This window comes from Falco cherrug, chromosome 4 (genome assembly GCF_023634085.1).
Source record: "Falco cherrug isolate bFalChe1 chromosome 4, bFalChe1.pri, whole genome shotgun sequence".
Lineage (NCBI taxonomy): Eukaryota > Metazoa > Chordata > Aves > Falconiformes > Falconidae > Falco > Falco cherrug.
In genome coordinates this window covers 33,342,554-33,369,089 of record NC_073700.1, presented here as the reverse complement: position 1 = coordinate 33,369,089, position 26,536 = coordinate 33,342,554, and the positions used below count along the sequence as shown (strand labels likewise).

Below are 26,536 nucleotides of genomic sequence, written 5' to 3'. Positions count from 1 at the left end.
ATACCAACTGCTCCGGTAGGCGAACGTCCGACGGCTGCACTACCGGCCGGGGCCCGCTGCCGGGACCCGCCCGCGCCGCCCCAGCTGTTCTCCGCTTCCAGCCGGTTAACAAAGGCCTCGAATTTATTCATCCAAAAGGGCTTGTGAAGAGTTAACGGCGAGACGGGGGCCGGGGCCTACTCGGCGCGGCGCGCGAGCGCGCGAAGCCCGCGCTTCCCTGCCCCGGGCGCGGCGGGGAGCCAGGCCCCGTCAGCGTTGGGCCCGGACGGGTCGGTGCCGGGGGCGGGAGGGCTGAGGGAGCCCGTGGGCCGCCCCCGGCCCGGCACCCGCCCGAAGGCCCGCGGCCCCGCCACCCCAGTCAGGAGGCGGCGCGGGGCGGCGGCGGCGGCGGCGGGGCGGGGCCGGGCCGCTCCCTCCCGTTTCCCAGGGTGCACCGGGCGCGGTGGCTGTCTGGCCACGTCCCCGGGCCACGTCGCTCGGTGCCCGCTGAGCTTACGCCATCTTCGCTCCCCGGCTCCGGGCTGCGCCGCCGCCTCTGCCGCCGCCATGAACATCTTCCGCCTTACCGGGGACTTGTCCCACCTGGCGGCCATCATCATCCTGCTGCTCAAGATCTGGAAGAGCCGCTCCTGCGCGGGTGCGTGCGGAAGGCCGCTGGGCGGGCGAGGGCGGCGGGACCGGCCGGGCAGCTCCGGGCCGCGGTGCCTGAGGGGAGCCTGGCAGGGGGTTGGGCGCGATCGCCGCCTGCTCGCCGCGGCGGGGGGGCGGGGGGTGGCGGGAAGGGGGGGTGTGTGTGTGGTGCGATCGCCTCTGCCGTCCTCTCGCCACCGCTCCCCGAGGGGGGCTCAGCGCAGCCGGGGGAGGGGGGTCACCGCGGGGGGGTCTCACCTGCCCCGCTTGCCCGGGGGCGGCTGTAGTAAACGGGGAGAGGCGGGGGAGGGGGGATTGGCCCCCACCTGCGGCGGCCGCCAGGGCGGGAGGGCAGAGCTTGCCCGGGCAGGTGAAAAGCAACGATCGCTCCCTTCAGCGCGGGGGGACCGGCCTCGCATCTAACTCGCCCCTCTCCAAACCCAGGCTGGGGGGGGGGGCGGGTGGGCAGCTCGGGGAGGGGGAAGCCGCATCCCCCCCGCCGGGGGTGGTGGTGTGTGTGCACCCGCGGGCGCTGCGATTCCGTTAAAGCTTTAGCAGTTGCTATTTGTACTTGAGTCGCCGAACACCGCCACTTCGGCTGTCCCCGGGAGGGTCGCTCCTTCCTTATGTAACGGCCCGGCGGCGGGCGAATGAATGGGGAGGCAGGTTCGGGGGGGGTGGTGGGGGACGCGGCCCCCGCGGGGCGGGCAGCCTCCTTGCCTCCCTCCCTCCCTGCCTGCCTCCCTCCCTGCGCCCGGCCGCTGGCAGAGGAGACGGAGCTCACTCCCTCGCCTTCCCAGACAGCGCACAGCCTTCCGATTGTGTGTTTACTGGGCAGCTCAGCGCCGCTCTGCTGCCTGAAAGCCGCTCTGGTGCAGCGCCGGGAGTAGCTGACTTGCACTTTGCAGATCCTGAAGTTTCCCTGGCTCTCCCCGCTCCCCTTCGCGCACCGGTCTGCGTTGCCGGCTGACCCCGACGCCCCCTCCTTCGCTTCTGTTTCCCGCTCCCGCCGCGGCAGTCACCGCGCTAATCACTCTGCTTCGTGCCGGTTTTAAAGCTCGTGGGGTGTTTTCTTGTTCGCACTCCCAGCTGCAGTAGGAAGCCGTAGGGGAGAGCCTGCAGGCGGCTGTGAACGGGCGTTCAGCCGGGATCCTGGCCTGCCCTGACGTGGCAGAGGTGTGGCGGGGGGGGGGGGGGGGGCTGGGTGCCGTCTGCCCCGCGGTCTGGGCGCTGGGGAGAAGCCCCTCACCCGCGGCCAGCCCGGCTGAGGAACGCCGCCGCTGCCTCCCCTGCTCTGTACCTGCTTGCTCGAGGTCCCTGTGATGTGGTTTGCTTTTTGGCTTCTACTGTACGGTTTGGTGGTGGTTGGAGGGAATTGCAGGCAGTTGGTATAGCTGCGGCATAGCTCGTTCTTTTCAGAAAGCTAGGAGTTGTTGTAATTCAAAAATGGCATTTCGGAGCGCTGCGGCTTATGTGGAGCAGGCTGCTGGCCCTGGAAATGTCGCTTCTGCTCTGGACTGGGGTTTGACTGTGAGCTTGACTTTGCCTTCTCTCCAGCGATCTTCTCCTTCGTTAGTAAGAGTGATTATTCTTGAAATTGGTTTGCCGTGTGTCCAAATATCGTTCAAATACCAAGTTACTGTGGAACAGATGTATCTGTTAAGTCTTCAGTTAAGAGCATGAAGAATTAGTTTAAGCTGCAACCTGAAAGGACTGAGAATGGGGAAAGAGATTTATGCTACAGGTAAGAGGAAGTACAGGTTCTGTATGTTTTCATATCAACTCACTGTTTGCTACTCGCTTGATTGTGCAAAAGAAGAAAAACTAGTAAATTAATAGCTTTGGTTTTAAACACACCTAAAGTAAAAACTGTGCTTAACTTCACAAAACAGTTCAAGCAACTGACTTAATGGTCCAAATGCAGTGGTAGCGCAGAACTATTGTTTCTGAGGTCATGGAGCGCAACAGCTCCTTCCTAATGAACTTTTCCTGGCTCAGGCGGTAGTGGAGCAGGAATTCTGTCTGGATCTGGCAGCAGAGGGCCTGGCCTTCTCCAACTCTTCTGTAGAGTTGTGTCTTCCACCTTACTTGAGAAATGCAGTCAAGATGGCAACAAGAGATTTAATGATCTAAAAACTGTATCTCTGGCTGTCTGAAGATGAAAGAGGAGAAATTCTAGTGCAAGGCTAAAATTCAAATAGGGTTTTAACCAGGAGATTCTTAAGTGACCTTTGGACAGGAGGTTATTTACACAGTATAATACAATATAACCTAGTCCCATCTTTCCGCTTAAAGCAATCTGGTGTTGTTTTCCTTAAGTCAGTTGTGATTGAGGATCTCTTGTTACTGTGGATTTACTTACAAGAATGTAGACTCATACCAATCATTTTCTTTGATACTGCTTTCTCCAACACAGAAAAGTAAATGGGCCTGTATTACGTAGGGTCCTCAACTATTCCCTTCACTAGATTAATCAGCATCCCTGAACACATACATGCATGGGCTCTTTCAGCAGAAAACATCTGCTTTGTTCATTTTCCTGAGCAAAAAAATGAAATGGGGATGCGTTTGTCTGGGATTGTTATCTTTGTGTCTTCCAGTTCTGAACCCTTAGGAGTAAATCCAGATCCATGTTACTTGTAGGAGATCAGTGTCTGAGGCCTAACAAGTCTTGTCTAGAACAAGAAGAGCACCTCAGAGGAGCATCGGACTGTATTTTTGGGGCTCCATCCTGTTCCTTGTAATGGTTTGTTGTTGTCAGTTGTGGTTTCTACTAATAAAAATTTTGTAAATGCGTATTTTTGCATAAAACAAGTTGATAAAGTTGAATGCAACAATAACCCCCAGCTGCTAAATGCCTCTTATTAGAGGGCTTTCTGTGATTCCTTTACATTGCACGGTTATTAGAGCAGTTTATAAATTAAATAAACTTGTACCTCATGGTTATTGGTGACTAGGAAAATGCAGGCAATGCAAAATGCAGCTGCTTCTTTAACTGTGCACTTTTGAAGCAGCAGCAGCTTAGAAAATAAATAAAGGCTTCTAACTGATTGCTAAACTGTGGGCTGTGATCCATGAAGAGCTGGCAAACCACATGGTGCAGACTCCTCTCTTCTGGTTGCATCTGTGTGTGTCTGAGGCCTTTGTTCCAAGAGGAGCTCAGAGGCCTGTAAAAGCAGCTGGAAACGAGAGGGAGACAGCCTGTGTACCTCTGCTGCAACCTACTGTTTTCTGAAGACACATCATTACCCGTTTTCTTTCCTAAGAAGTGGCTCCTCTAATTGCGGAAAATAGGTGAGGCTAGGATAATCTGCATTATTGAGCAGTCAGTATTTTCATTGTTTGACAAAGAATTTTAATTTTTTTTCCTAATTTAGTCAATACGTTGAAAAGAGAACAAAGGGGAAAGCAAATCAAGCTATGATTTCAGAGCTGGCAGGAAAACAGTTTTTTGCGTGACTGGTTATTTGAGTTTCCAAATTTAGAATTTGGAAAAATGTTTGCCACTCCAAGTAACAGCTCAAAAATAATTACTAGGAGCTGTGGAGAATGTAGCAGGTAACTCCATTATTGACTTCATGTCATAATTAGGAAATTCATGAGACTTGAAGAATCCTGTGCTTTCAAATACTGTCATGTCCAGACTGTATTTTCTAATCCATTCCAAGTCAAATTAGATTGTTTGCACTGCGAATTACTGCCTGAAAATTGATTTGCTTTTCTCAGTGTCATTTGTCAAGTGTTAAAGGTGACCTGCAGTTGCAAGGGTGTCAAATTATGTGCTGAATACTCTTAAAAAAAAGTAGTGTAGGTAATAAATGTATAATACTTTTGCTAGGTAATGTAGCTGTGTCTCATGTCTACTATGGACCAGATCATACGCTGTGTTGGAAGACTTCAGGCAGTACTTGGCCATAGGCTGCCACCAATTTGTATTTTCTCAAAAAAATGCCGGTTTATGTATGTTCGGAATTTTTTCTTTGAAGGAAAATTTTGCCTTTCTCAGTGGACAAATTGGTGTTTAGAGTTAGGTTGGGGATTTTTTAATTGAAAGTACAGGATTCTTAATGTTAGTATTTTATTAGCAGAACCGAAGAAGTTGTAGCTGATGGGGACCTCATATGAAACAAAACCTTTTTTTTTTTATTAAATACTTCAAAAGCCTGTGATGTTTCCATGATGAAGTCTTTCCTTAGAAGAATTTCCATTTGTAGATTTTATGGTTGTGATACACAGTTCATAGTAAGTAGTGTACACACTCCACAGCCAGGCTGATTGCATGCCTCTGCTTCTGCCCATTGCTCTTGACCTAACTCACAATAGCAAAATGAGGTTGATGAGAAAGTACTGCAATTTCAGCTCTGCTGTCTTCCCTGACTGAAAATGAGCTGAGCTTCTGAATTATTTCATGCTATTGCTTTTAGCCGGGCTAGTGTGCAGAAGTTGAAGGAGTTTTTTCACATGTGAGGATGAAACAAAATTGAGATGTTTGACTCTTCAAAACTTGAGCCCAGAGCTTGGGAGGAAGAAATAAAAATGCGTTTGTTTAGCTCAAGAACTTAGTAATGTTTGTGGGAGTAAAAGGAAAGGGAGAAGGATGGGAATAACAGCCATGTAGTCTTAGTATATGGCAGTTGCCAAACCATGAGCCAGGGTCAGCGCTGTGGCAGGTATGTTGATACATTTCGTAAAGTTTTGAAATGCATCACATCCGTACAGCAGTGTTTACCCGTTTCCTCGCCCCGTTTTTGCTAGGGTTACAGGTACTACTTGCTCCCATTTTGCCTGTCTCTCCATAGGTCTTTGATTTAAACTTTGAACCTTGCCTGGTCTAGCCTACTTAACTTCAAAATTAGTTTAAACTTGGCTTTAGGATGTGTTTCAGGAACATTTGACTATTACAAAGATTGGAAATTCAGTGAGAAGTACTGAAGGCCTTAATAAAAATTACAGCTTTGGGCTTGGGGGATGATGTGAGGCTGGCAATGGCTTTGGGCAATTTGTCAAGCATATTACATGTGTTTATGTGACAGTACATCCAGGTCCAAATTTATAGCCATTATCAATAATTAATGGATCTTATATGCTTTTTTGCTCTTCACAGCTATTTACTAAAAGAAAATAGCCTGCTAAATAATGTAACATAATTATAACTGTAGTGTGATGCTGTACTGTATCTGTACAGGTGGATTTCTTTGTCCTGTAGGTTTTGACCTTAGGACAGCGTTGGCTTGCTGGGAGGTTTTATTGGTACGAGAGTAGGGCACTGTCAAGCGTTGTAATGTCAGTGACCACACCTGGGATGCAACTGAGTGAGAGTGCTGCTTCAGCTGTCTTTGCAATGTAGCTCTACTTCAAGAAATGTCGTGTATTCTTTTTCTAAACTTTGGGAAGTGGTTTTTTTTGTGGGGTTTGGGAGTTTTTTGTTGTTGTTTTGGTTTGGGTTTGTAATACAGCTTTTGTTTTATAGTTTTACAGTCTGCATAACTGTAGGTTTTGAAGCATTGCTGTTTCCTGTTCTATTGTTGCTTGTGGGCAGTTGGGTTGTTCTGCAGGTAGTACATGAGGCTCACCTTGTAGACATTCACATATGATAGCTGCAAACAAAACCCTCTTTTCATTGTTTCAGCCATTCCTGTACTTCATGTATAAACATAAAGTCCCTTCATTAGGGGCAGCTTCTTCAGCATTTCTGAGGCCAGAGTGAAAAAGGAGTTCAGTATAGCCTTTCTTCCAATTGCTTTATGGCACTGTTAATAAAAACCTTTATCAGAAATATCTCTGTATAAAGGGACAAGAATTTTAAGCCTTGCATCTTAACGATCTCCTAGAGAGTATTTTTCCCCTCATGTTTTTTGAACAGTATTTGCATGCTTAGCTGAACAGATTCAAATATTTTCACTCTGGATGACTGAAAACAAGAATAATTGGAATAACAAGATAGAGGCGCAGGCTAGGTTGTTTTGTCCTTCTGTTGTGACTCACTGCTACGTCAGAATGATGCTTCACCTCAATTTTCAGAAGCTTTTAGTGGCTGATAGTGCAAAGCTTTTATGCTTCTAACTCTCCTGTAGTGGCTGAAGTTAAGTGCAAGCAAATATTTTGAGTTTGGGGCTTTGGTCTGAAATTGAAAGTTACTTTGAAGATGCAGTGTAGATGTCTGTCATGTTAGCTCACTTCTCGCTTTTTTTTGTTTTGTTATACATAGCAACATCTGGTTTTGACTGATAGTAATTTTTTTCCCCACCATGTGGTCAATTAAGTTTCTGAATTTAATTGCCTTATGTTTTAAAATCAATGTATTCCTTTAAAGTCATGTTATTGGTGCTTGCATACTTTCTGATTATCACTGGGTCTGTAGTATCTGTTGCCCTTGGACCTTTCCAGCTATTCAGCATCTAAAGAATGCACTGAGGCATGTGACAGCACGCTGAGAATTGAAAGCTAATGCAGCCTGGCTGCATGGTGCCCAATGATAACACAGAACAGATAGTGTAATCTCCAAAAATACCACCTGTAAGCTATCTGCTGTGATGAACTTCTAAATCTTGTGTAGTGCTAGCACCTCCTCTAGTACAAGGTAACTTAAATTCACATTACTGAGCTATATGAACTTACAGTTCTGTTTGGACATCTTGGAAGCCTGGATTTTGTCCCAATTTTGTAATCAGCTTGCTTAGAAATAAAGGATATATATCCTTTCTCATCCTTGGCATCAAGTATTTTAAAGCACATCATCACTTTTTGAATAATTAATTATTTCCTTTATCACTTTAGGTATTTCTGGGAAAAGCCAGCTTCTGTTTGCACTGGTCTTCACTACCCGTTATCTGGACCTCTTCACTTCATTCATTTCATTGTATAACACATCTATGAAGGTAGAGTATACTGAAGAGTTAGAAAAGCTAGTAATGTTGCATGCAGAGTGCATAATTTCATTATTAAAAGCTTGTTTAAATGGCCCACTGCACAGTTATTACAAAACAAGTTCTAGACGGGCTTTGGATAAAGAATGTGGAAGATGGACTCAAAATCCTACTTTTTTCTACACTCTACATGCAATTTTTAAAAACTGTTTGGGGACTGTGACATTTAGAACAACTGCCATTTTGGTTATTGAAAATAAAAGCTTTGGGGAGAATGGTTCAAATAAATTGTATTTCTCAATTGAGACATTAGAGCTTAAGTAAATCTCTTTTTATCCACTACAAGGTAAATTAGTATTCAAAATGCATTGCCAGAATTGCAGCTAGTCTCTGGGCAGAGGCTGATAAAAAGTTGACAGGAGTATACTTTTAGGAATGTAGCTTCCATTAGGTTATAGACCATGTTTGCTTACCTGCTGAATGTTAATGAGCTCAGATTTGGTTTTGTTGTTTCTTTATTCCTGCAATTTCTGGTGCTGAGTACAAGAAAATAAAGCGGTAGGCTGGGAGAGTGCAGCATGTCTGCGGCACCAGAACAGACACTTCTTTAATCCAGTTCCTTTATTCTTCAATTTTCTTGATGGTCTTCAACTTCAGTTTAGAGGATAGTATAACTTTGCCAGGAGAAAAGACTAGACAGTCAGCAATGCAAAATGCACTGAAGAATTAGGGGAATGATACTGTAAAATAGAATTTTAGATTTTAAACTCAGTCATGCTGTTGTCTTCTAACAAGTCAAACATGTATGCTTAAGTTTTAATATTGACAGTCTACATGAATAACTGTGGATTAAGTAAAATATTCTTGAAACACAAGCTTTTCCCCCCATGTGATTTCTGAGAATATTAAAAGCCACTGTTGTGTGCACTAAAGGAGCAGCTAGGGTTTTCTTGTAATTTATGTGTATTGATTGTGATTCAGGGTCATGACCATGTCTTTTTGCTGCAGCCCTCCTACCCAAAAAAGGAATTAACATGACACTTGTGATACTCAACTTGATAGTAAACTTGAGTCTTGCCAGAAATGAAAGGGTCATCTTCTGCTCAAATCCAGTATTAACTTGCAGAATGGAAACCTCTGTTACAATTTCAAAGGTTACTGCCTGGAGAGACTGTTAGATGTAATTGGCTTTTCAGCCCATTATTGTAGTACCAAGACAAAGCTGCTTGAGTGTCCCAACGCAGCTTCTTGTCCTGTCTGCTTATATTGAGGAACATACAACATTACTCACTTGTAGAGAACAGGAACTACTATACAAATAAACTAACCCAGAGCATAACTAGATGAACTTCCTAATCTGAGGAAAATGCTGTAATTTGCAGCAAAAAAAGTTTTTCATTTCTGTAGAGTTAGGATTTTCTTCAGTATTTTTAGAGAAATATTAATTAAACTACAGTTGATATCTTGCTGTATTTTTCTGTCAGTGATCATCAGATATTTAGGAAAATTAGTTTCTTCTGAGTTCCAGGAATGTATGCAGCAGTACACAAATTGGCACTATCTGCCTGCCTTAATGACCTGCAGACTAATTTTTGTGATTTATTGCATTCTGTAGCTTACAGTTTCTTTTTTGTGGTACCTGTATCTGGATATTGGATGCATTTCTGCTGGTGCACTCTGCAGTCATTTTTCTACCGTTCTTTTATTTTGGTATTTTTAAAAATGAAAATTTTTTGAGTGTCCCAAAACATGCTATAGTTCTCACGAAGAAATCTTTAATAAGGAGTTGGGGTTCATTCACACTTTCTTGGTATCTCCTATGACCATACCAATTCTGATCAGTTTACACTTGTAATACGAATTCCATATATCTGAAATCCTGTCCTGTGGTCCTTTATCTCCAGTCAGCTGGGGTGCTAGTGTAGTAGAGACTGTTTTGGATTCTGAGCTCCTTATTACAGTATTTGTAGTGTTTTGTATCTGTGAACAGTGCTTTTTTAGTGATAGGTATCATCTGCAAACAGTGGGTTTTTTAAATCTTAGTTTTCAGTTGTGAAGAATCTATATTTAATGTGATAAATGGTTTGGAATATTTAATCTTTGTGATGAAACTGAGGCAGAAGCTAATGTCTAGTCTGCTGTACTATGTTGTCTCCAGGACAATGAGCTCTGTCCTGATGATGGCAGATTGACCTTTAGAAAGGCATATGTTCTCTGTGATTCCGTTTTCTCATCTGTAAAAATAAGGCTATTTGCCCAGTCCACAGGGAAGAGCGATGAAGTCAACTGTACCATAACAAGTAAAAATGGTAACGTTAGACATCAGCTGAAACCAAAACCAAGTTCTGGTTCAGTGCTTCTAGCAGTCTGTTAGTTTCACAGCTTTTATGGCCTGTTGGTTGGTGAAGAACACTGTCCACTTGCCCCTCTTCAGATTTTAGAGGTGTTTAAAGGTCTAAATCAAATCAGCTAATTTGTGGTATGCTAAATGACTGAGTCTGGATGGGGTTTTTAACTGCCACATGAGCCACACCAGTCGCAGACTTTTTGAATGTAAAAAGACCACTCCCATCGTTATTGCATGTATGCACATGCACATTTTTAACATAAATTTTGGGCCAGTGCTTCCCCTGCAATAGCAGAAGGGGTATTGCTTCTCCAGTCAGCTCCTTAGTTCTGTCTGCTCAGGGAAGTGTCCTTAAAGGAGCTTTGGGCAGTCACTTCAGCCAGGTGCAAGGTGATGCTTTTAAAGCAACAAAACCAGTAGAGCCCAGAGTCACTGGTTTTGAATTATTACTCTGCTGAGAAAAGTTAAATACCACAACATAGCCTGGAACTGCAAAAGCATGTAAACAAACAATACAAACAACAAAAAAAAGCAGCACTTACTCCTTTTAGTGCCTGGGAATATCTTTCTTCATTGAGTTTGATCTAATCCTGCAACCTCTGTGGGTTGTTTTGTTTTTATTTCCTTACTCTTCAGCTTATCTACATTGCTTGCTCGTACGCCACTGTGTATCTGATCTACATGAAATTTAAGGCTACTTATGATGGAAACCATGATACATTCAGAGTGGAGTTTCTGATAGTTCCTGTTGGTGGACTCTCATTTCTTGTCAATCATGACTTCTCTCCTCTGGAGGTGAGTTGATTGTGGGCAGGAGGTGGTTATTTTTTTTCCAAAACATTTGGCACATGGAAATGAGAGTTTTTAGGCTGAGGAGTGCTTGAAAGATGCCCGTGTTTAGCAGGTTCAAGCTAATCCTGTTTCCTCAGTGCATCTCCACAGTGTAGATTTCTGTGAAAATGCAAGGTACTTCAGGAGACAGGCATTACTATCAACATCAGTTATTTTAAAGCAGAAGACTTACCATTTTCCCAGTACACTCTGATGGTTGTATTAATTCAAAAGTATCATTCCTTTTGTTGTTTGTTAAAGAAATGCCCCAGAATGCAGTTTGAATAGTTGGTGCCACCTGGTGAAAACAAAAGAAATTACAATAATTTTAAAATTTTGTAGAATCATAAATGGTCTAGAGTATTAGAAAGAATTGCATTGTATGTGAAATGCAGCTGTGTTCCTATCAGAAAAAAAATACTTTGAACTCCCTATAATTACATTTTAAACGGGTGATTTTTTTCCCACGAAATAAGAGAATTAACTGTAGATGCTTACTTTAAGTGGACTGAGTTGTATTTTTATATTTATTAAAGGAATTTTTATTGCAACACTTTGAGACATAATTTTAAATTTTGTTCTGTACTAACTCATTCTTTAAAAACCAATAGATTAAAAAAGTTGCAAGAACGTCAACTGGTGGGTGCACTGATAAGCTTCCTCACGAGTAAACCTATGCCTGCCAGCTCGCTAGACAGGTGGTTTGGGGTGTTTGTTGTCTACTAAGAGAGTTGTTCCCTTGTACCATCCCATGGTTGATTATGAAGCTTTCACTTAGTTTTTCCTGTGCCAAGGATAGTTTGCCAAATACTGTACGTATTCATAACTTTGTTAGAGGGTGAAAAGTCAAGTCAAATCAAATTTCTTCTGTGTTTCTGTTGTCTAAGACAGTTGAATATACCTGTGGTTGTTTTTTTCCTTTCAGATACTGTGGACCTTCTCCATCTATCTTGAATCGGTTGCTATTCTTCCTCAGCTTTTTATGATCAGCAAAACTGGCGAAGCAGAGACCATCACTACTCACTATCTCTTCTTCTTGGGTCTGTACCGTGCCTTGTACTTAGTCAACTGGATTTGGCGCTACTATTTTGAGGGATTTTTTGACCTCATAGCTGTTGTTGCTGGTGTGGTCCAGACCGTTCTTTACTGTGACTTCTTCTATTTGTATGTTACAAAAGGTAAGTAGTGCAGTAACTTCCAGCTTCAGGCTGCGGAATGTAGCAATTAACAGGTTCTGAGGGATCTGCTGTATCAGTATTACTAGGCTGTTAATTGTGTGCAAATTATTGCTGAAATCTTGATTTATCAAGTATGCTTTCTGCTAGTGTGGCATTTCTGAGGATTGCTTTTGAGTATAGATAGAATATAAACATGTAAATGGTCTGATTAAATTAGTGGACAAATTTACAGTAAGTATGGCTAAATACATGTTACTGTTGTCTTCCATTGATAACAGTGATCCTTATGCTTCTGACAACGTACACCATTTTGTGCAGATTCCATGCTTACAGATATCTTTCTCAGTGTTTTAAATACTTTTAAGAGTCCAGATGATTTTTGATCTGTTTATGCTAAGTGTAGAAGCAGTCATTTCTGCTGGGTGCATAGTAATTTTGCCCTCGTTCACATTCTACCTTCCATCATGTAACTACAAAGCTATATGGATGGGGCTGTGTTATTTTAGTCATAACTCTTAAGAAAGCACTGTCATAGCCTAGTATGTCCTATGGGGATGAAAAGTGAGAATTGCAGGGTGCCACAGTAGGGCAGGATCAGAATAGTTGTTTGTTCATCATAGTTTTACCAGTATGTATTGAAAAGAGAGAGGCAAGCCCATTTCGTGACAGAGTGATTTTATGTGGTAGGTTTTGGTCCCTTTGAAGTTTTAGCAGCATGTGTTTCTCCTAGATCACATCTCTGCTTTGCTAACCATTTCCTTTCCTGCTTTTCCTTACAGTACTCAAGGGAAAGAAGCTCAGTTTGCCAGCATAAGTGCCAAAAAACATCACCAGCATCTGTCCTTTTGGATGCTTGGACAGAACAATCCTTATCACAAGCAAAGGCGAAGATGCTTGAGACAGAAAGTCAGAAACACAGCTCTTTATAGTGCAGGTAGTCATCAGCGGCTCTGTAAGAACGGAGGAAAAACAACCAGCAGATTTCTGTTTGATGCATCTTGCCTTTATCTTTTTTATTACTATGTATAAAGATTTTTTACATGAAGAAACTTATACTGTATTAATAAATTCAGTGTATGGTTTCAATTGGAATAGTTCCAAAAGTGAGATTTTTTGTGAGATTGTTTATGACCAGGAACAAGTGCAAACTTTTTTTTAATTTTCAAGGATTTCTTTGAAATGACTGATTATTTTTTTTTTTTCTGTTTGGTTTTTTTTTTCCAGTGCACAGGTATGTGCATCCTTGATGGATGGTAGTCATCTGTTCTTTCCCTTTTGATTCAATTTTCATTCCACTATATTTATTTTTTTTTTCCAAAAGGTGAATATATGTCAACTCTAAATCTGAAACCACCGATGTTTGATGTGATGTGCTGGTGCCCAGTCTTTGTGCCATCTGCTGACATGGAGTTCCTTATTTAAAATATATGTTGGTGCCAGAAGGGGAACAGTCACATCTTGTAGCTGTTCCCCTTCTAAAACAGGCTGGTGGCAAGAGGACGGTGAGGAAATCCCTCGGGGCCACAGGGATGGGCCCTTTTCTGTTTTGCCATGATATTTGGGAGGGTAATCCCAATAACGAAAGCACTTGGCAGTGCGGGTCGTGAAGGGCAAGAGATGTGGTTGTGTTGCTTAGTAGCAAATGCTTGGGACTGTAGTCTTTATTCAGGAAAAGAAGGTTAAATATCTTGGATGTGCTGCCCTGCTACACCATTACAGCTACAGAAATGGGAGACTTGTAAGTTGATTACGGTAATCCGTAGGTGATCACTTTTAAACAATAACTACATTTTCTTTTTAACAAATGCGTTATAAGCAACTTCCATGTTCGGCTTCATGTGGTTTTTGATGTCACTTTTGGACAATTAGGTTGGGTTTTTTTTTACAAACTTTTCAAAATCAGCAGCACCAGTTACCATTCTTTATCCTTTAAATGATTCCCCTTTTTTTACTGAGCTGTTGCATGATTTATCCTGTGTTACCATCCTCAATAAACACTTTATGAAATGGTGAAAATGATTCGGGTTTGGTTTTCATTCCTGAGTTAGAAGGTTTCTATTAGGCTGGGACCAGGTGATAAGTTGTGGTAAGGACGAGTCGCTTGACGTCATTCGTGCTGTCACTCGGTATGAAATATGAACTTGTTAAGGCGGTGAAGGATGGTTACCGCTGAACAGTGATGGTGACTGAGTTGCTTGTTCTGTAAGCTCAGCTCCAGCCCAGTGCAGGTGAGGGTTTGGTGCTTGTATCTGTTTTTATCTTCAAGAAATAATTTACCTTCTCTAACTTAGTCTACCATCGGTAACCGTCACTAACTAGGGGCAGATACTATTCCTAGCCCCAAATGCGAATACTGCTTTTTGCTTGCGCAAAGCTAGCGCGCTGTAATGCTCAGGTGCTGCGCCGAGCGTCCCTCCCCGGCCTGTCCCCGCAGTGACACGCAAGAGCCGCCCGGTGCTGGCGGTAGCCGCAGGGCTTGTGAGCAGAGGTGGGAGCCCCGGTGCCTGGGGTGGTAATTTGCTTCTCCGGTGTTCGCTTTGTCCTTGGATTCAGTGGCAGCGTCCCTCTTGGCCGTGCTGTCCCGGCCCGTGCTCGGGAGGGGGCAGGCGCGGAGGGGCCGGGGGGAGAAGGCAGAGGGGGGCTGGGACGCGTCGGTGCTCGGCCCCGCCTTGGCCGCAGGCGCTCAGCGGTTCTGCTGGGCTGGTGGCGCCGGCGGGGCCGGGCACAGCCGGTGCTCCCAACGGCCCGGTGCCGGCCCGCCCCCGCTGCAGCATCGGGCGCCTGCGGCCGCCGCGCCACGGGCCGCCCCGCCCCCCCCCTCCCGTCCCGCGGGCCGCGCGCGCCGAGGGGCCGCCGCGCAGGCGCCCGGGTGCAGCGCCCCGCCTCGGCCAGCCCCGCACGCGCGGGCGGCGGGAAGGGCCGGGGCCGCCCAGGGCGCGTGCGCGGCGCGGCCCGGAACAGCGCGGGCGGGGCGGGGGGGAACGACACACGCCGCCGTGACGCCGCCGTGACGCCGCGTTCCCGTGACGTAGCGCCGGCCCCCGGGCTGGGCGGCGCGGCTGGGGGGCGAGGGGCGGGCGCAGGGTCCTGGGCTGGCCGTGACGGGCCGGCGCCGACGGCGCGGCGCGGCCCCGCAGGATGCCGGGGCTGGTGGTGTTCGGCCGGCGCTGGGCCATCGGCAGCGACGACTTCGTGCTCCCGGGGGCCTTCGAGCTCTTCGTCCGGCTGGTGTGGTGAGGCGGGGACGGGGCCGCCTCCCCTCAGGGGCCGCTCGCGCGCGCGGCCGGGGCCCGCCGGCGGGTGACTGGCGGTGGCGGCGCCCCCTCGCCTGAGGCGCGGTGGGGCCGGGGCGGGCGCGGCGGGGCTGGGGGAGCCCCTGGGCTCCTGCGGCCGAGCGCTCCCGGTGCCTTGGCCGCCGCCGGCACGGAGCCCTCGGCGCCTGGTTGTATCTGTTCGCAGCTCGGCGCTAATGCGGCTTCCTTCCCTCAGGAGTTAATGGGATAATTCCTTTGTCTGGATCAGCCTTTGGAGCTGGGGAGATGAGCAGCAGCGCGCGGGGAGCCTCTTGCTCGGTCTGCGGGCGGCTTTGCTGTGGTGACTGCCGAGTGTTCGTGGGGTCCTTGTGTAACGGCTCCCTTTCTGTTCGCCCCTGTGCTCGGGTGGAAACTGTTCCTCAGGCGATCGCTTTGCAGGATGCACTTTCCCCTTCCAACTGTGACTTTTTATCATCTCACTTTCCTGTAGGTGGATTGGAATTCTTGTGCTTTACGCGGTTCATAAGGGGCAGTTCAACTGTCCTGGGGGAGGATTACTCCACAGCTACTTGCTTGTCCTCCTCATTCTCCTGGCTTCTATAATATGTGCGTTATCTGCTCTTGTATACGTCAGTATGCAAGGTAAATAGTTAATAGTAATATTTTATATTACTGTAGTATGATTGTAATATATACTTTTTTTAATCTGGAGTTGACATTAAAAGAAATGCAAAAAAAATCAAGTGCTTTAATGGTAGTCAAACTTAAGAAACCACCTACCAGCATTAATATATTGGCTTTAATAGTATTATCTCCGTTAGTCAGGAATCTAATATAATAAACGGACACAGTAGCGTAGTGCAGCTAATGGTGATATGTTCATTACCATCAGAGCATCTTGAAAACTTCATCTGCGTTCACCATTAATACGTGACCTCAAACAGAACGCTGCTCAACCTCTCTGACAGGAATTTAGGGGAATTTCTCCAAAATTGATTCCTCATCTGAAGTATCGTTAGCTTTGCCTCGCAAAGGAAGATTTGGTCATGTCATGTGGAAGTTCATCTGCTGCAGTGGGTTGCTTAGAAAAAATACAAATAGGAAAGGGTTCCATGTCAATGTCATAGTGAAACCAGTGCAGTAAGTACTGTTAAATAGAACAGGACCTACAGTTTGAAGTGAATTGAACAGAAGGATGGACCCCAAAGCAACTTCGAGTTATTTGTATAAACGTTTCATTTTGGGTTAAAAAATGCTAGGAAGGCCTTTTGCCCTGGATAGGCGCCTCGTTATCAAAGTAATGCTAGGAGGATGGATTTGAAATATGTGTGTGGTCTCTGGAGTAATAGATGAGACCCCACAATTTCTAATATATTGGTCCTCACAACACACTGTAAATAAAAGAGTATTTAAATCATTTAAGTGGGAAGAGTACGTGAAGAGAAACTATGATAGAGCAGAGATGTGGATGATAATCCTGGCCTTGACTCTATAACCACTGGATTTCCTACAGTTTCCAGAGGAGTGAAAGGAAAATTAGCCAAGTTATGCTATTTGTATCAAAGTTGAGGAGGTGAGAGATGTAACTGTAGATAGCAGGGAGAAAAGACCTTTGTTTACTATAGAAATACAGCTATAAGGCCATTATAACTAAGAAATGGAAGGATTCTGAGGGTGAATTACCAAGAAAATTGATGGTGAGGTGTCTTGGACTGTGGTTATAGTGTGTGGGTTTGGGAGCAATGGTTCTTGCACATCCTTTGCACTGTACTGACATTGGCGTTAGTGATGCCAGTGGTGAACCTGACTGGAGAACTCACACACTGTTTTCTGGTGCTGGGAAAGGGAAAAAAGTTGGTTTTAGGAATCACATTCCATCTGGTTACAGCTGTGTAAGCAACCATGCTGCTGCAGTACAGGTTACAACCTGGGAACGGGAATAAGCCAGGGCTTTTTAAAACAGCTTTGTCACTGGATGTGAACCGCAGCTTTACAATTGGAGAATAGTTTCCAAAGTTGTTTTTGTTCTGCAGTGGTTTAAGCCTTTACAAATTATCCTGCCTACACGTGAACACGTGCACTCCACCATCTCATCACCCTGCACTCAACAAACTGGTTTAAGGAGCTGAGCTGATGAAAAATCACTCCCTTTTTTCTTGCCTAAGAGTGCTAAAAGGATTGAAGTTATTACTAAGCTAACAATACAGAAAATAGTCTGAGTATTATTTGTCCTGGTAATGGTCCTATTTTTGTTCTCCTGAATAAAAATGTGAATTAACTTACTATTTAGTGACTCAGTAAACAGAACTTCATTGCAGCCCAGCAAAGTAGCATCTAAAAATGAAATATTCAGCAAACTAAAAGTTAAATAGAATAATAATAAAAGCAGGCACCAAAAGTTATAAGGAGCTGTAGGTGAGCCAACACTCTGGTATGCCGCTCTGGCTTATGCTGAGCACAGCAGTACTGCCTCAGGTTTACTGCAGAACTGTCTCTGACTAGACAGCAATTTTGGGTATTAGTAGAGTAGATTCTAGGAATCATGACTATAAACCCATTGTTGTTTTTCTTTTCTCAGCTTCAGTGATGGCTTTCCATTACTGTGAAAATATTTCATAGTTTCAGTTAAGTTTTCTGCTTTCTGTAAAGCTCAGAAAGCTCGTATATCTGGGTAGGATCTTATGTACTTAAAATGCATTCACAAACAGTTCTTGTTTTAAATTCTCCCGGCAATTTCAGGAACAATTTCTAATCCAGGCCCAAGAAAATCACTTCCCAAGCTACTTTATACTCGCCTACTTCTCTATTTGCCTGAGTTCATCTGGGCTGTCGTAGGAGCTGTATGGGTGTCAGACAGCAACGTGCAGTGTGAGAAGACTGTGATAAATGTCATCATTGGGACAGTTATTGCAAGGTAAAGGTGCCTCCCGCCTGGAATCTAAGCTTGATACTGTGAGTGAAATGGAAAGTGCTGCTTGTATGGTTTTTGTATGTCTTTATTGAAGGCTTTTCCAGCAGTTGGAGACTTCAGTATTTCTTACAAATTATTGTGGGTTTTCATATAAGGGTTTTCATTGTGAAAAGAGAAGAAATTTTAGATCTAGACAGCTAGAATGAGTTGATATCCTTTCCTAAACAGGCTTGAGCTACTTGCCTTGAGAGAGCACGTTAGAGTGAAGGAAAGGAGGTGAAGATCACAAAGGGTAAGATGGATAGATGGGAAGTTAGAAAACTGGGTAAATGTGAAGAGGTTAGTAACTAGTTCACTTAACTGATAGTGAGAAATGGAGCCTTCACACCTCTGTGTTGCTGTTTCCAAAGCACAGGGCTGTGACTTTTGAGGTTGGTGCCCTGTATGGAGTGGGCTGACAGCCTTGTTCTTGTGCCTAGTGGGCTGAAAGCCCAATAACAAAACATGCACCCTGAACATGGTAACAGATGGTGTTCATACAGTATTTCATACCTAACTTTGTTTTCTGTCTGTCAAGATCTATAGTTGTGTTTTCTTGCATACTTGTCAGAAGTATCTGGGTTTACAGTCTTTTTATCCCACTTCCTTCTGTTTTGCAGCTGGGTTATCATCGTCTTTACCATCATTGGAGTTGTAATTGTCTTTGATCCGCTTGGGGGGAAGAAGACTTTTTACCTCACCAATGGTGTAAATCGGAACCTGGAAAGCAGTCAGTCAGGGCAGTTGCTGTATAATGTGAAGAACACTGCCACCAGGGTCTGGGAAAAAAGAATCAGGTTACTGTGCTGTTGCATTGTGCAAGACGATGACCATCGAGTGGCTTTTACCAGTATCGCAGAGCTTTTCCGCGCCTACTTTTCAGTAAGATAGAAAGCCTTTTTTGTGTTCTCTTTGAACTGACTCTGAATTTGCAGACGTTGCAACACAAGTGCACCTTTGTTCAGCCAGAGGTTCCTGCTACCTTGTGTGTTGAAATCAGGTTTTGAATATGCAGATTTCAAAAATAAGGTGATTCTCACACAAGGTATACAACACTGATTCTTCCCTTCCTTTAACAAAGGTTTCTTTCCCTTCACAAGCATGAAGGGCTGTGAGAAAACAGTATTCTTTCTCCTTAGGTATCTAGTCAGGAGAACAGGGGTGGGTTTCTTTTCCTCAGTATGTGAAGATCCAGGCTTTTTTTCCCACTGATGATAATGATGATGAGTCATACCCATAGCAAAGAATTGCACTGCTGTCTGACTGTTGAAGAAATGAGCCCCACAGTACGTTAAGGCAGTCTTCCCATTCCGAGCACTTCTGAGCATGTGCCAGACCAGAGTTTGCACATGCAGGAAGTTGCTTTTTGGAAACAGAGAACATTTGCCAAATCAGAGTTTACATAGTGCTGATTTAGCTCAAGTTCATGTCACCTACTGCTTGGGTTACTCGTAGTTCAGTGTGGACTTTGAAAACTGTTCATGATATCAAGACTAGTAGTTCTTGTTTATTGAGCAGTACTGGGTGATGTATAGCTACAGCCTCAGTGGTTTATAGGGTAAAGGTAATAAGTCTTTAAGCTGAGAGAGCTGCCCCAGATGGCTGAATAAAACACTTCAGCCTTCTCCTGTGCAAAATCCTTCTTGGTTGTTCTCAGTATAGAGGACTTAGAAAGTTTTTAACACAGTGATGCAGAACAGTGATCAACAATGTCTGGATCATTATTTGCTATATGGCTGAGCAGGTCCTCTGTCAGGTGTTAAGTGTAAAGTTCATATGTGGAATTGTCATTGGTCTTACTGAAGAAAACATTAAATATCTACAGGAGGGATGGGAGGTTAGATGCTGCTGTGACCTGTTTCTCCAATGCACTTGTCTCAGAGTAAAATGTATTTATATAAACTGAAAAAAAAAATTCCATGTGTGTTTTCTTATGAGATAGTTTTGTCGTGTTGAGGTGTGGGATGGTTTTAAGTGCTCTTTCATTTCTTTGTACAGGACACTGATCTGGTGCCAAGTGATATAGCAGCTGGTTTGACTCTGCTCCACCAAGAGCAAGATAAAATGGAAAGTTGCCCAAAAGAGCCTGAAGAAGTCCTCTGTCATTCTCCATCATCTCTTGTGGTAAGAAAGGGTTGTTGCAGCCTCTGGTGCTGTTACTCTGGGAGATGGTGCCAAATCAAATTAAAATGCACTTCTTTGTGCGGTGGTTTTCTGGTTTTGGTTTTTTTTCAACAAAATTAAACACTACTATAAAGATTCACAATTTAAATTATTAATAAATGCAGTGAAAACGTCTTGGTGAGTTTGCAGTCAAAACATTTCTCTGCTTTTGCATAAGTAGAACTTACATACGCATGGGGAATTAAGTGCAAAAAAAGGAACTGTTTAGGACATTTGAGTATTATTGAAGAGCTGGGAGAGAAAAGGAACAGAGAGAAAATTAATACTTAGTACTATTAGCATAGAACTGAAAAGCTAGTCTTTTAGTATTGTGGTCTGTTTAAATTATGTCTGCTGCAAATACCCAGACAAGGTAAGAAGCAAAAATAGCATCTTTTAAATGCTTGCAGATCATGGATTACAGTTTGCTAATTGGTTTTTGCTAGTCTTCTGTGGTAAAATGCCTTATAAATTGTTTTACCTTCTTTTGGTCTGTGCTTCATAGATGTATGTAATTCTACTTCAACTGATGCATTTCTGTCAATATCCTTTTGAATCCAGCCAGTATGACAGGGTCATGCTTTAAAAGCCTTTACCAGAGGGATCTGCTAGAGTGTTTAGTCCTTGCTTTGACATTCTTAAGTAATGTATTTGGAGTGAATGTTGTTTTCAGTGCTGAGCTTATCAGTGTGTAAGTATTGGAAGAAACTGATTTAATGAGAGCTTTTCAAGATACTTGAGCTGTGTAGCTATACAAATAAACACAGACTTTTCCTGGAATGAGTGGCTATTTTTAGTTCCTCTTAGACTTTGAGGTTTTCCTTTCAGATAGTGCATATTTCATTATGCCTTGATTTTTACTAGTCTGTGTTCAGGTTTTATTCTGGGGCAGCCTAACACACCTATTTTCTTCTCTCTCTCCTTCGTTTTCTTTCCCCGTGTCCTTTCAGACAGATGATTTGGATATTGAACTGGAGAATGCTGCTCACTATATGCTGTTTGCTGCAGCTGCTTATGGCTGGCCCTACTACATATACACCAACCCATTTACTGCACTCTGTAAGCTCAATGGTGACTGGTAGGTTTGATCAGGAGCTTAAAAACACATAGCTTCCTTTTATTTAACTAGCATCAGCAGAAATAAAGTAGTTTCAATAGCAATATTTTTGTTGCATTAAATTGTATCACTCTTGGAGTACATGGGCTTGACTATGAAGAGTTATTTTGAACAAACTCAGTAGAAGCAAAATTCCAACCTCTTTCCACCCTCAGAAACAGATTAGCTGTTTTTCTTTAAAAAAAATGCGATTGAGATAACTAAAATTATTTAGCAGAATGACAAAGGAAGAATTGGAGTTAAACCAAACATTTTAAAATGAGGCTTTTTAGATTTGCCTTCTGGGCACATATGTATGTATAGAAATAAAAGTATATCAGCAGTTTTCCCTGTCTTAAAGGAATTAGCAAGAGTTACCTGTCTCTCCAGCTTCTATTTTACTCCCTTTGCCTCCTTAACACAAAAAACTGTTTATAGTCAGTGCTGAAGTACACATAATGCCATGTAGGATTACTGTGTATTTAAGTGAGCACTGACATTTTTGACTGTAGCCATGATTTTCTTAATTAGTAACATGAAATACTGATGTAACCTACTGAAATATAAATTACTTGGAAAAAAAATATCACATGATAAAATGGATAAAACATGAGATAAGCCCGCTCTGCAGAATTTGTTTCGAATTTCCTTTTTTGCTTGTTTGTATTTTCTGTCATTGGCCTGTAGTTGTAAGAATTCTTTTCTTACTGCATTGTTTGCTCTGCTGATAGTCCTGTAGCAATGGTGTATTTGCCAGTCCTTGAACTGAAAATGCATGGCATGCTGCTCCAGCAAAACAACCAGGGGTGTGGTTAGAGGTAATACCTTGTACTAGAGTATTGGTACTATTGCAAAAAAAAAAAGCTTTTGATTCCTGGCAGAAGTCCTTAATCCTTCTGCAAATGTAACTGAGTTTGATTCCTTGAAAGGAAACCTAAAAAACTGCAACATGAAGGTTTTTTCTCTCCTGTGTTTGTTAGTTGCGGAAATAGACCAACAGATCCTGATATAACTGGCAGTGATCGTCATAACTTTCACTTTGGATCCATCCTAAAAATAACAGGACTGCAGTACAGAGACTTCATTCATATCAGTTTTCATAACAAGGTAAACAATCTGGACAGGCATTCAGAAAAAAAACTTAGCGATTGATTCAGTGAAAGCAAGGGGTGAAGCTTCTAGTTTGCTTTCAGCATTTATAAAGTGCAAGATGCAAAGCCAAGTGAAAACTGGCCCTGAAACAGTCAGTTCTGATTTCTGATTTTTTTTTTTGGTAAAGGAACAGCCACAAAACCATTGACATAAATCTGTCTCAGTATTGCAAAAAAGGCACTTGTAATGACTTGATAAGGAAATAATTCACCTTCTTTCCATAATGTAATAAAGAGCTCAATAAGAGAGCTTTCAGAAGGTGAGAACAAATGCTTGCTCTTATAAAAAGTTGGTGGCTTTACTGATTACATTTTTCCTCTCCAGATCTATGAGATTCCATTTTTTGTTGCTTTGGATCACAAAAAAGAAGCTATTGTGGTTGCAGTGAGAGGAACCTTGTCTTTTGAGGTATCATCCATCTGATATAAATAATAAGCTTTACAGAAATGAGTGAACTCCTGGAATCTAGAGGAAATTGTGTTATGCTGGCGCATGTTAAAAATACCTCACTCGCAGGGATGAGTTTTCCAGGCTTAAGTTGTAAGCCCTCGTGTCCTTGGATGGGTAATATTCCCTGTGCCACTGGAAGAGGGTATGGAAGGCAGGTGGTGGTAATTCCTTTTCGCTGTGAGTGGAGGTGTGTTGGTAATGTGTGTGTTTGCAGCTTGGAAATAATAGCTGAGATCAGAATTGTGATTGCTCTGTGTTTGCCTGGGGGTGGTGGTTTATGGTGGGTTGTGTTTTGTTGCTTACACAGTTGGAAGTCAGCTCCTTGATGCCCCCGAGTAGCAGAGGTGAGCCATGAAGCTCTGCAGAGAGGTCTGACAAAAGCTGTCTTGTTTGCAGGACATTCTCACTGATCTGTCAGCAGATTGTGAAGACTTGACACTGGAGGATGTCCTGGAGAATGGTTTTGTGCATAAGGTGTGTGGGTTTGCAGCTGTTGATAGATCATCTCAGCAGTAAGAAAACTATAAACACCTTTACAGAGTTTATACATAAACCCTATATAGGGTATATAGTTTATAAAGGGATCCCGTAGTTAAACAGAAGAGTATTCTCCTTGTGAGACAGATTGCACAAATTATTTCAGTGGCTTGGTTGTTGCATCAAATACTGCCTCTGGAACCACAGGGCAGAATTTGTAATCCTCTTGTCAAGACTTCATGTCCTTATTAAATATTCCAAAAACTTTTTAACCATTACGTACCAGATCACTTGGTTATAACTAGATCTCTGTCAGGAGCATGTTGAAAGAGAAGACCAGCTTTGCAAAAAGGGGGTTGTTCTGTGATGGTGTTGAATTTGAAGTATATATGTGTCACGCTTCAGATTAGATATACCCTTCTAACTTTAAGTGCTGTTTTGTAGGGAATAACTCAAGCTGCAAATTACATCTATCGAAAGCTAATAAATGATGGAATTTTAAACCAGGCTTTCACAATTGCTCCAGTAAGTTACCTTCCAAATAATGTTGTTTGCCAGAAAAATTACACAAAGCTTTTTCTGTGTCCATGTCTCAGTCTTCTCTTTCTGTGTATAGGAATACAAGCTTGTGATAGTTGGTCACAGTTTGGGAGGTGGAACAGCTTCTATATTGGCGATCATGCTCAGGAACTCTTTCCCAACATTAAGATGTTACGCCTTTTCTCCTCCAGGAGGACTGTTAAGGTAAGAGAGCTGTTACTTGGTTCTGTGTCTCAGGTGCAAAAATTGTCAAGGTAGTTGGCAAATACGTTAGATGGTAACTCTGGGCTTGGCGGTATGAGTTCGTTTATACATTCTCCACTGGAATTAGATTTGGTCCTTTAGTTACAGCCAAGTTCTTGGGGGAATGTTACAGAATGAAATATATCTAGGGAATTCTGTCAGATAGTATAATTAGAGTTTAAATGTTTCAGAAATAGAATGCTCACCTGACTAGTCTACCTTGGCCTGTTTAACGTGCACAAACCCATACAGTCAGTGTTGAAGTTACTCTGTAGCAGGTAGGTCTGAAAGCCTGCAGAAGAACTGACTGCAAGTGCTGCAGCTGCTGCCATGTACTTGGATTTTTATTGAACGTGATGATCATCATAAGACTGAAGTGTGCATATCTCTTTAGTGTATCTAAAGTGCCTTTTTTTTTTTTTTAAAGCAAATCACTTGCAGATTATACTAAGTGCTTCATTGTTTCAGTCATTGTTGGAAAGGACCTTGTTGCAAGGTGAGATGGAAATATTTTGGAAATGATTGTCCTTCTGGGGATGTGTTAGATTGCAGAGAATAGGAGGCTTTGCTTTACTTTGTTCTGTGTGTGTTTAAACAGGTTAAGTATGCCCAACATGGAAGATTTAAAGAGGAGAATAGTGAGAATTGTGGCAAACTGCAGCAGACCCAAGGTAACTAGATGCAATTCCTGGTTAAAAGTCAGTGGAATTGTTACCTGAGTTAAGCCCCAACTTTAACAAAGTGACAATTGGTGTGTGTATTTTTGATCTTAGTGATTGGAGTTAAAATTGTGTTTTGGAACAAAAGCATGTGTTTTTAATTTGGCAACATTTGTGTTAGTCTCTTATCCTGTCAAGCTGTCTTGTTGGAAATTAAGATTCAACAAGACCTGGAAGATAACTGTGCACAACATTCAAGACCTGAAATTATCTGTTTGCTATTTTGCTGATAAAGGAAGCTATTAAAATACAAAAGTGGGGAGGCAGAAACAACAAAACAGCCAAAATTGTGAAATATCGGTAAGATTACTTTAATAACCATTTAGTACCAGTAAGTAAACAAATTGGCAGTTTCACTTAAATTTTACCTTGAGAATTCATTTGGAAAACAAGTATTTCTCTTGTTATGCTGTTAATTGCTTATCTCTTTTATACCATTAGTGAGAAACACTTCAGAAAGTGCTGGAACAGTGTGGTGTCAGGCAGGGTGATACTAGTGGTAGAGAGGAGTGGCTTAAACATTCAAAACTGCCATTTCTGAACATCTAAAGTTGAATCTGCCGTACCCACAAGATTTCCACGTAGTCCCAGGATAAGGAGTCACATAGAGGGCCTGGGTGACGTCATAAATGCAGAATAAGATAACAGACAGTTAGAAGTTACAGGTGCAAGAAAACTTACCTTCAGAGCAGAATCCACAGAGTAATTCAACTGGTAAAGATTGTGATGTTTTTCGTAGTGTTACTAGTGGCTTGGGTTAGGTATTGGTGAAGTAGACATTACTGTGGGGAAAACTCAGTAGGGATTTTATCAAAGAAGTTAGGGGAGTGCGTGCATACAGTCATTTTTAATCTTATAATAGTAGTTTCAGGTGGTGTGTGTGCAAGCGCACAGCTAAAGTTACTTGAAGAGATGCCAAACCTCAGTTTGACTGTGTTTCTTTCTGGATTCAGTACCAGATTTTGCTGCATGGATGTTGGTACGAAGTATTTGGAGGAGATCCAGATAACTTCCCAACTGAGCTGGATGGCAGAAGCCAAGATGCCCTCACCCAGCCGCTTCTAGCTGAGGAGAGTTTAATGGTTCATCGGTCACCTTCATACAACACCCTTGAGGATGAATCGCATTTAAATTCACCCCCTCAATATCCTCGTCTGTATCTTCCTGGAAAGATTATCCATATTGTAGAAGAATCCAGCTCAAGGAGGTAAGTAGAATAACAAACACCACTGGCCTGGTTTCCTGAAGTCGGCTTAAAAGCCGCTTCTCACTTGCAAAGTATGTGGTGTTTCCAGCTCTGTGTCTCAGCTGCGTCTCCAATACCCGTCTTTGGTTATTACGCATTAGCCAGCCTTTCAGTTTTTATTCTGTGTCTCCCTGCTGCTTTCTGTTTCACTTCAAGCCCTGTTCCTCTGTGCCTGTGTGCCTTTTTCTGCCCGCTCAGGTGATGATTTTAAATAGCAAGACTGTTCAGTCTGGCTTTGGCATGCTGCAGCTCCTACATGAGGCAGCAGGTCTTGCACTCTCACGTCCTGGTAGCAGTCTTTGAGCAGCAGCATTCGATAGCTGCTTTCACTGTTAAGGTGCAGCGTATTTGGCGTAGTTCTGCCTGCAGGCACATTTAATTGCAGCGTTTCCAG

The 26,536-nt window shown here is 43.3% G+C and overlaps 2 protein-coding genes across 3 annotated transcripts in view; both read left to right on the top strand.

Annotated features, from left to right (window-relative positions):
- Nucleotides 1–410: 410 nt before the first annotated feature.
- On the top strand, nucleotides 411–13,871 carry KDELR2 (KDEL endoplasmic reticulum protein retention receptor 2). Its single transcript, XM_055708109.1, has 5 exons — nucleotides 411–637; nucleotides 7,408–7,508; nucleotides 10,480–10,638; nucleotides 11,600–11,852; nucleotides 12,632–13,871. Exons 1-5 carry the CDS (start codon nucleotides 547–549, stop codon nucleotides 12,664–12,666), a joined length of 639 nt encoding a protein of 212 aa, XP_055564084.1. The 5' UTR covers nucleotides 411–546; the 3' UTR covers nucleotides 12,667–13,871.
- A 1,015-nt stretch (nucleotides 13,872–14,886) lies between these two features.
- DAGLB (diacylglycerol lipase beta) overlaps nucleotides 14,887–26,536 on the top strand; it is a 14,144-nt gene continuing 2,494 nt past the window's right edge. The window contains exons 1-14 of one of the 2 annotated variants that reach the window (XM_055707302.1): nucleotides 14,887–15,085; nucleotides 15,597–15,748; nucleotides 17,846–18,020; nucleotides 18,677–18,938; nucleotides 20,055–20,180; nucleotides 21,170–21,297; nucleotides 22,296–22,422; nucleotides 22,792–22,875; nucleotides 23,314–23,391; nucleotides 23,839–23,919; nucleotides 24,011–24,138; nucleotides 24,605–24,673; nucleotides 24,776–24,848; nucleotides 25,850–26,103. In XM_055707302.1, the coding sequence (XP_055563277.1) occupies nucleotides 14,991–15,085; nucleotides 15,597–15,748; nucleotides 17,846–18,020; nucleotides 18,677–18,938; nucleotides 20,055–20,180; nucleotides 21,170–21,297; nucleotides 22,296–22,422; nucleotides 22,792–22,875; nucleotides 23,314–23,391; nucleotides 23,839–23,919; nucleotides 24,011–24,138; nucleotides 24,605–24,673; nucleotides 24,776–24,848; nucleotides 25,850–26,103 (1,832 nt within the window). In that variant the 5' untranslated portion in view covers nucleotides 14,887–14,990. Of the gene's footprint in view, nucleotides 15,086–15,341; nucleotides 15,749–17,845; nucleotides 18,021–18,676; nucleotides 18,939–20,054; nucleotides 20,181–21,169; nucleotides 21,298–22,295; nucleotides 22,423–22,791; nucleotides 22,876–23,313; nucleotides 23,392–23,838; nucleotides 23,920–24,010; nucleotides 24,139–24,604; nucleotides 24,674–24,775; nucleotides 24,849–25,849; nucleotides 26,104–26,536 lie in introns of both variants that reach the window. The other variant, XM_055707303.1, reaches the window with a different exon arrangement.

Bases quoted from the DNA above. Each gene is read 5' to 3' on its own strand.
- KDELR2 (XM_055708109.1), top strand. From the start codon at position 547: ATGAACATCTTCCGCCTTACCGGGGACTTGTCCCACCTGGCGGCCATC. The intron at 7,509-10,479 runs GTAGAGTATACT...CTTACTCTTCAG, and splicing joins TGTATAACACATCTATGAAG to CTTATCTACATTGCTTGCTC. The intron at 10,639-11,599 runs GTGAGTTGATTG...TTTTCCTTTCAG, and splicing joins ATGACTTCTCTCCTCTGGAG to ATACTGTGGACCTTCTCCAT.